Source organism: Tenrec ecaudatus, chromosome X, assembly GCF_050624435.1.
Source record: "Tenrec ecaudatus isolate mTenEca1 chromosome X, mTenEca1.hap1, whole genome shotgun sequence".
Taxonomy (NCBI): Eukaryota; Metazoa; Chordata; class Mammalia; order Afrosoricida; family Tenrecidae; genus Tenrec; species Tenrec ecaudatus.
The window spans coordinates 11,955,976-11,965,168 of NC_134548.1; the positions used below are offsets into that span (position 1 = coordinate 11,955,976).

The following is a 9,193-nucleotide window of genomic DNA, read 5'->3' on the forward strand; positions in this document are numbered from 1 at the left end:
GGATAGCTGTGTTCTTCATCGATACTACCTCACACCCTAATTAACCCATCTCCTCTCCTAAACCCCTCTATGAGGGGATCTCCATTGGCTGACACTTGGGCCTTGGGTCTCCACTCTGCACTTCCCCCTTCATTTAATATGTATTTAGTTATCTTTTAAAGCTATATTGTACTTTTAGAGAAAGTTTACACAACAAATTAGATTCCAATTTAACAGGTAAGTATTGGACTGCTAACCACAAAGTTAGTTCAAACCGCCAGCTGCTCTGAAGGACAAAGAGAGGTTGTCTGCTTCTGTAAAGATTTACAGCCTCAGAAAGTATATGGGGTCGCCAAGAGTCCGGATTGGCTTAGTAGCAGTCGGTGTCTACATATGTGGCATTAGTGATGTTTGCACAGTGTGTCCTCATTCTCATTCAAGGGGTGTAGGACTCAGGGTGACATATATTAAGAGCCAATCAATTTTTTAGCACAACTATTTTAAGTTGGGTTGACACAGTGGCTACAACAATGAGCTCAAACATCGCGAGGCTTGTGAGGGTGGTGCAGGACCAGGCAGCCTTTTGTTCAGTTGACCATAGAATGAGTGAGAACTGGCACACAGCACTAACTGCCCCCCCCCCACACACACACGCCCTATGTGTACTTAACTAGTTAATGTCAGCATGTCTTTTTTGGTGTGTCTGCTCTTATTTTAAGACGAGGTATAAATGAGAATAAAAGCTCATATTAAGGACTTTACTCAGCTTCCACCTGGTCAGTGCAGCCTTGGCGCTGTTTAAAATATGAAAAGGATGTTATTCTTCATGCTGATTAGTTGCCTCGTTCGTGAACTAAATGTGCAATGACGTTGCTTATACTACCAAAGGAAGTGACACCAGCCAGCTGACTTCATTCTCTCAGAGCCACTTGATCCTTAGTTACCAGCTCTCTGGCTTCAAGCTATGGAGCACTGATGGTGTGATGGTTAAGTGTTGGCTCTTTGAGCCACTTGCTTGACAGTTCAACACCACCAGTAGCTCCTCAGGAGAAAGACTGGACTTTCTACTCCCGCCAACATTTACAGACTCTGAAACACACAGGGTGTCATGGTCACGATGAGTCAGCATTGACACGATGACAGTGAATTTAGTGCTTCTTGAGACCATAGCCATCTTATTTATAAAGTTGGGAAAATACTAATCTGACTGCCCTCAAGGGTGATAAACAAGGATCAGCGGAAAACTGAAAAGGCCATAGAAACTTTCAGATTGTGTACGCGCAAAATATCTGATTAACGAAACGACAATGTCAATCAATTCAAAGGGAAAACATCTTTTAAAAAGACTTCATTAACTAGAAATGCTTCAACTCCCTATTCACATTTAAGTTCAAGGTCTAGACCTTGATGGTATTATCCTCATCTCTCCCGTAAGAGCCCCACATGGTGTCTTTGTCCCTGTCAGCAGAGCCTGCCTGGTCACCAAGCCTTTTGTCCCCCTGTGCCTCAACTTGGCAAAGGCTTCCTGAACTCCCCTGAAAGGCCACTGAATGGCACATGAGCTTGGAAATAATGAGAGCCAGTGTCTTGGCTGGTCTTAAAACCGTTTTCTTAAGTGTAGAAATGTGACATCCGAGTCTGGGTGTGTTTTGTCAAGAATGTGTCAAGGGATGTGTTATTGCTTGAGTTTCCATCTCAGAAGTTGTAGGTTGAATTGTTGGTAGTTTACTGAACTGTTGGGTTGGGTTGGGTTTGGTTCATTCATATGCAGATGTTCACGGAAGCACACTTTCCCAGCATCGAGTCCCACCCTTCTTGTGAGAAGCATGTTCACGACGTTTGGCATGGAGCAGTGCCGAATGGATGACTATGACCCGGATGCCAGCCTGGAGTACAGCGAGGAGGAGACCTACCAGCAGTTCCTGGAGTTCTATGACGATGTGCTCCCTGAGTTCAAGAACGTGGGGAAGGTGGTACAGTTCAAGGTGGGCACACATGAGTGGTGGGCGGGGCTCACATCACAGGCGGTGGCCTGGGTGGGGGTGCGAGGGCCTGGGGGGGGACATGCCTGGCCCAGTGCCTAAGCTCACTGGAAAGGCTGCTTCCTTCTCTCCCTTTCCTTGCACCCTGTGACTGCCTTAGGCTGTTCGTTACTAACCCCAAGGGTCTGGGTTGGAAAGACTCCTAGGTTTTAGGGTTCAGCCATCCAACCCTCTTTCCTGTGTAGGCCTGACTCTTTGCTGGCTATCATAAATGTGTCAGTCCCCCAACCCCCGAGCTGTGAGCTCCAGAAGGTGCTGCCCTGGGCTCACCCTTCCAGGCAGTGGAGGGGCTTGCTCCCAAGGTGGCGGCACCAGCTTTCTGCCAGGCCCTCCCTGGGACACATCTCTGGATTCCTGCCTTTTTCTTGACATTTTTATTTCCCGCCTGTCCCTAGAGGCCTGGGCTTGGTGCATATGTGAAGGGGAAGGGTTCGTCATTATTTTAAGTACTCTGTCCGACCAGGGCAAATCCGCTGCAGTGCCTCTGCTCCCGGGAGCTCCGAGTTGAGGCATCGCATGCCTGCTGGCAATTCGGCGCAGACTCAACAGCTTCCCTGCAGGGCGCAGTCCAGCTGCCTCCTCAGTGGTTCTGAGCCTGTCAGCCTGTGGAAGCGGACAGCTGCGTCTGCCCCCCCTTCCCCCCTAAGCAACAGCTGGTGGGTTTGAATCCTCCAACCTGCCGGTTCACTGCTGAGCGCTTAACCTCAGTGCCACCAGGGGCGATAGCATAGCAGAGAATTTGGGGAAATTGAGGGAGAAAGCTGGGAAGGCTTTCCCGTGAATTGGGGACGTGTGACAGTGGCGAGCTGGAACAGCGACCAAACTCAGGCATGTCGAAGGGGGGTGCTTTTACTACTCTTTTCCAACCCACGTGGTGAAATTATTCCTCTTCGGTGTCTCTTCACCCTTCCCTCTGTTCCTGCTGGGCGTGCCTTCTGGGCCTCGTGACCCTGCTGCATCCCTCTGATACACTGCAGAGGTGCCGAAGGGCCTGCCCGAGCCCAGCTGGCACACCTGCATGCGGCCCTTGCCTTCTTCCCGCCCACGGAGGGGGAGAGTCAGGCCAGCGCCATTCTGTCCGGCAGGCCACCTGGGGCACCGGACCTGTCGTTTCCCTCCTGGGCTTGGCCGTGGTTGTGGTGGAGCTGCCTTCCAGACAACAGGCTGGCTGACAGCAGGCACACAACTGCTCCAGGCCGTCCCCAGGATCCACAGCAGGGTATGTCGCCTTGTTTAGAATGAGGTCGATTTTGTGTTGCTAATGGCCAAGTCCATGCTAATCCTGCTCCCAGTTCGCAGTGGCAAGCTACCCGGTCCAAGTTTAGGAGAACAACTCTCAGAGCCTCGAGCTCAGTGAGCCCCGAGGATCCGGACTGGCCATTAGTTCCATTGGAGCTGTGTTTTGAAACGAGAAGCTTAACTCTAGCAGGATACTTGCAGACCTTTTCTATGCCGTTATATAAGCCCCGATCCACGGTGTCATGTTTGAAGGCCAGTTACCGAAAGCGCAGCCTCCGTGGTAAGAGGAGCAACGGGAAGGATCCGAGATGCTCTTTCACACCCATCAGGCAACTCACGATCGGGTCTATTAATACCAGGAGTGGGTGAGCAGGTGTGGATTTATGAAAGCATCGCAGGGAGCGGTTTTGTCAAGACCTAGCGAGGTGAGGGGGCCCGGACCCACACCCACACATCGGCCCTCTACTCTGAGCACCCACGGGAAGGCCTCCACCCTCCAGAGGGGGAGGCCAAGGGTGCTTTCGCGAGCCCCTGGGTCTCCATCACCTGACAGGATTTCATCATTTGATTCCTCCTGTGTGTGGCAGTTGAAATGAGTCAGTACATTTACATGCTTGCTTCTGGGAAGCATGCAGGTTGCCGTACACATTGTCAATACAGCGCACACATTTGTTTAAACTTGTGAGTGCTAGTATGCCCAGATAGCCCTTAAGGAGCTCTGATGGCACGGTGGCTGTGTTCAGCTGCTACCCAATAGGTTGGCAGTTCAAATCCACCAGCCACTCCATGGGAGACCAATGTGGCAGTCAGTTCTCATAAACATGACAGTCTTGGAAACTGGAACAGAGCTGCTGTGTCCTCTAAGGTTGGTCTGAGTTCGAATGGACCCAGTGGGCCACCACAACATGCAGGCGTGCGGTTATATGTGTGGAGGTGTATAAGCATGTTTTTATGACACCTATACATACATATGCCTGTATGTAAAGGAGTCCTGGTGGACGAGTGGTGAACTCAGCTGCGCACCAAGAGGTTGGTAGTTTGGCCTCACCAACTGTGAAGGTGACTGTAGGGGAGAGCCCGTGGGGCAGTTCTCTGTCCGACAGGGTGGCTTTGAGTCGGAAAGGGCTCGACGGCAGGGAGTTGAGCAAGCGGTGGAAATGGAAGCGTGTCAGATAGCTCTTGGCCATTTCCTGCTCTGAAATAGAAAGCACTTGTGCTTAGTTGAGGGGTGACGGATGTGGGGCTGATTGTGTGTGTGTGTGTGTGTGTGTGTGTGTTTGTGTGTGTGTGTGTGGTGTGTGTGTGTGTGTGATGCTTCAAAGGGGAAATGGAAGTAGATCGATAGGGACCAGCTCCCAGGGGTCTGTGAGGTCACCTTATGCCTTTAATAGACCGGAGAGTGGTTTCATTCGATGGTGGGGCTAATGTCTTGGCCTCCGGCTTCATGTCAACTTATATCCTTGCTCCTCAGGTCAGCTGCAACTTTGAACCTCATCTGAGGGGCAACGTGTACGTCCAGTATCAATCGTGAGTATTCTGAGGTGCAGCTCAATCATGGTTTCAGGTGGCGTTTTCTGTTCACTCTTTGGATGAGTCTACTGAATAGGTCACTTCCAACCAATGACTTCTGTTGTTCATGTCAGTATCGAGACATAGTAGAGGAGCAGGGAGGGGCCTTGAGAAGAACACACACGTATACCTACATGAGTGGTTTTGAATGTTTTACCTGAAAGTCCTATCAGAATGGGAATCCCATTGGCAGAGCCATTGAGAAAGGGATAGGAAGCAGACAGGAGCTGCTAGCATGCTGCACAGAGCTGTGATTTGAAGCCCCAAATCCTCCTGGGAGGCATTTGGCCAGCTGGCTGTGCGATGGCCATTGGATTGAATTCTCCCTTGCCAAGAACTCAGCCGTCCTGGCCAGGAAAACCCCATGGAATAACCCTTCCGCATTTGGAATGTTCTAGTGGGTGGTAGGATGTAGAAGCTAGTGCCCATGCCTTGGAACCTCAGAGAGCCAGGAAAAGGGGTTCTGGGATCCACTGGGAACCTCCAGAGCGTGACTACACTCTTGAGACTTGTGAAATTCGGTGCGTGCATGAGAGGGTTGGCTTGGGGTGGAACGCACCTGCATCTTGGCGCCGGCCTGTGACAGTGCATCCTTCATTTTGGGTTTCAAGGGAAGAAGACTGCCAAGCAGCCCTTTCTCTGTTTAATGGACGGTGGTACGCGGGACGACAGCTGCAGTGTGAATTCTGCCCGGTGACTCGGTGGCAAATGGCGATTTGTGGTAAAAGACACCATCATCCTGCTTTTATTCCCCAGATAACCCCCTTTTTCTAGAAGGGTTTTGTTAAAATAACCACTAGCCAGAGCTTGGCTTCAGGCACGAAAGGAGTAGAGCGTATGGTGTGTAGCTCTGTTAGGGACCTGTGGATCACTTTCTCAGTGCCAGGGGTGGGGCTAGACTTCTGCTCTTCTGAGTCCTGGCCTCTGTGGACCTCATTGTGGAAAGCTGGAGCCCCTTAGCTGCAGGTGGCCAGGCCTGCCTTCACGGTTTCAGCTAGCTGGAGGGAGGGGTGGCCCTTTTGAGGGCCTGCCATTGTTTGAGTTTCTACCTTAAAGGCTCAGCCAAGGTACTTAAGAGATGAAGCCTTACACACCCAAGGGGAATGTTTCTGGGCCAAGCAGTGCCTTATCTCTTTGCCTCATCATCTTCTCCTCTGCTTTGCAGTCCACTTGGCTGCTTGTTAAATATATAGAACTTGTAAGGTCTGAATCACAGGAAGGATTTGGCAGCCTTGCTGCCAACTAACTACCAGCCGCTCCATGGGTGAAAGGACAAGCCTTTCTACTCCCATTACTGTATGTACTCGAGTATAAGCTGAGCTGCATACCAGCCGAGGCACCTAATTTTACTGCAAAAACTCTATTAAAAATGTGCTGAACAACTCAGCTTGTACATGAGCATATACGATAATTAAGCAGTATAGTCTCTGGAACCCATGGGCAGTTCTCCTCGATGACAGTGAGTTTGGGTTTGGGGGTTTGTTTGCTGAAGGACCTGTTGTTTTTTGTGGGATAGCATTCCCATAAACTTGTTGCGAAGCTCCAGTGATTTAGGAAGATAGCCACTTGAGCGATGGTAAACATGTGCTTTATCCCTGACCTCAAAATCACCGCCCCCCCCCCCCAATGGCATAGAACGTGTTGTTCTGGGTTCTTTTCTCTTTTTTTGTCTGAGGGCACCCTAACAAGACTAAGACAGGTGTATTGATGCGAGAACTTGCCCGCAGCCACCCACTGACCCCAGAAACGTGTGACACACGTGTGGAGTATGCCTGTGTGTGGATGAAGTGGAAGCCCTGGCAGCGGTACTTGTGGCCTTACCCTTATGTATCCAGGGGGTTCACTGGTGCTGGGCCTGGTGGAATGAGGTGGAAACTGTAGGCGGTCAGAATGCGTACCCACAGGTCACCAGGGGGGTGACTTACACCGATGGGATGGTCTTCAGAGTTGCACAGCCAGCACTCTTGCCTAATGTTCGAATGCTTCCATCTCCCCAGTCCCTGCCAACCCCCACTCACCTTTCTGCCTCTGTCAATGTGCCTGTGCTGGGTGTCTCATGCACAGGTGTGTATGACACTGCGATCCCCTTCGTGGTACGTATCCGCACTGCCATTCCTTCTTAGGGCAAAGCTCTCTTTCAGTGGACAATAGTCTAAAACGCCAAACCGGTGTCTATCCTGGCAATTCCAACTCGTGGCAGCTTCATATGTTTCACAGTCGACTTCTCCAGAGAGTTGTCTTGGCTGGCATCTGTACGGAGGCAGATTGCCAGGCCTTTCTTCTGTGGCACCACTGCATGGTGAGCTTTAGATTTAGAATTAAACACAAACTGCACCACCCAGGGACCCATCTATACCATGTTGTTGTGTGTCTCTCAAGTTAATAGGCTTGAGTTGTTTTCTCTGACCATTTTGAATAAGCTTTGTCCAATTTTTATACGGACCCAGTTTTCTGCCATCTTGGGTATGTATCTTGGAGGGGAGGTGCTTGATCTTACGCTAACTCTGTTTTAACTTTCTGGGGGAAAATGCCAAATGTCTTTCAAAAGCAGCGGAGCCAGCCTGTCATGCCACCAGCAGTGTATTAAGGTACCAGTTTCTCCACCGCTATCTCAGGGTGGATTTGATTCCCAACTTCCTCATGTCCAGTGTGTCCTTTAATGTGTTTTGAAGCACGTTTTTAGTTGTGACCTCACCGCTAAGAGACATTGCTGTGTCAACCTATCTGGGGAATTCACCTTCTTGAAAAAGAACAATGGAACCCCCACAGAGACCTCGAACCAAGTTGTTCCAATGGACTTCCCCTTTGACCAGAATCTTTCATAATAAAAACACTTGACAAATGATCATCTCTTCTTTTTCAAGTGTCACAAAGAGGCAGCATCCTTCTCGGGGGGTGGGGGTGGGGGGGTCTGCTGGGCCCCAGCCCTGTTGTGTCTGGAGAAGGGGCTCCTGCAGGGACTTGGTAGACTGCTTCTCCCATGGGATCCAAGGGTCCCTGCTGTGGATCTGGTTAGGGGAGACCCCCGAGGAAGCATAATGGGGTCGCTCTTTGAGCGCTAGTACTCTGAACCACAACCCACTCAGGGAAAGGGACCTTTGGGGACAGTGAAATGGCCAGTTTGGAGTGCCATCTCACCTTGGAGAGCATTTGAACGCTTTTAGTCCTGAGAACGAAAACGACAGATAGCATGTGGTTTATATAAGCCCCTTGATAATAAAATCATGCAGAGTAGGAAATACCAGACCTGAACTTTCACACCTGAATGATGTTCTACCTTCCAAGCCCAGAGCAGTGACTGCCCTTTCCCGACTTCCCTTGCAGGTTTATTCGAGACCCAGCAGTGCCCACGCGGCAAGCACTGCAACTTTCTCCACGTGTTCCGAAATCCCAACAATGAGTTTTGGGAAGCGGACAGAGACATGTACCTGTCCCCAGATGGGACTAGCTCATCCTATGGGAAGAGCTCCGATCGGAGAGAGAGGCTGGGCCACCGTAACAGCTACTACAACAGGTCCAGGGGAAGACGGAGTCCTAGTTCCGACTATTCCTACCACAGAAACGGAGAGTTGCAGAGGAGAAGTCGGCACAGGGGAAAGAAGTCTCATAAGCATGTGTCCAAAAGCCGGGACAGGCACAGCTCCCGAAGTAGAGGCAGGAAAAGAGGCCGCAGCCGGAGTCGCAGCCGGAGTCGCAGCCGAAGCCGCAGCCGCCGGAGGCCCCGTAGCCGTGGGAGGAGGCAGGCATGTAGCAGAGATAGAAACACCCAGAGCCCCAAAGCCAGGTAAATTGCTTTTGGTCCTAAATGGATTTCTAGTTATTCTGGCTGCGGAGCACGCTGGCCAGAAGGGATGTGTGCCGAGCCCCGGACTCGAAAGTAAAAAGGCGCGTTAGTGTAGGAAATGGAGATAAGAGTGTACATGGAGGGCATGCTGACCTGCGCAGCTAGTTCATTTAATCTGGGAGGATCCAGCATGGATTTTTCTAGTTACTGTGGGGCTGCGGGTGAATGTTTTCACCCTGAAGTATGGCTTCGTTTCCAACAGCCCCTATTCGGACAGGATTGTACTCGCTGAATCTACCAGTGTATTTTACCCTCTCCCAAGGGTTGATTTTTATTTAAAATTTTGTACTCTTCAAAGAAGCCTTTGCTGAAAACAATTGAAATAGAAAACCCTCCACAATAAAAATAAACCGTGTATTTCTTGAATACTTGCGCATCTTTCTGATTATTCCCTTGGGATAAGTCACCTCAAGCAATGTGAATACATAAGTATCACCAGTCACCTTCCAGAAAGCACGCAACACTGCTGCTCCCCAAAATCAGGAATTGCAAGGCTTTTGCTGTATGTGTTCATCATATT

The 9,193-nt window shown here is 50.4% G+C and overlaps 1 protein-coding gene across 1 annotated transcript in view; it reads left to right on the plus strand.

Moving 5' to 3' along the window:
* Nucleotides 1–9,039, plus strand: part of ZRSR2 (zinc finger CCCH-type, RNA binding motif and serine/arginine rich 2) — a 35,774-nt gene extending 26,735 nt beyond the window's left edge. The window contains exons 8-11 of the mRNA XM_075539038.1: nt 1,751–1,964; nt 4,732–4,787; nt 5,441–5,550; nt 8,154–9,039. Of these exons, the coding sequence (XP_075395153.1) occupies nt 1,751–1,964; nt 4,732–4,787; nt 5,441–5,550; nt 8,154–8,617 (844 nt within the window). The 3' untranslated portion in view covers nt 8,618–9,039. The remainder of the gene's footprint in view (nt 1–1,750; nt 1,965–4,731; nt 4,788–5,440; nt 5,551–8,153) is intronic.
* The last annotated feature ends 154 nt before the right edge of the window (nt 9,040–9,193 follow it).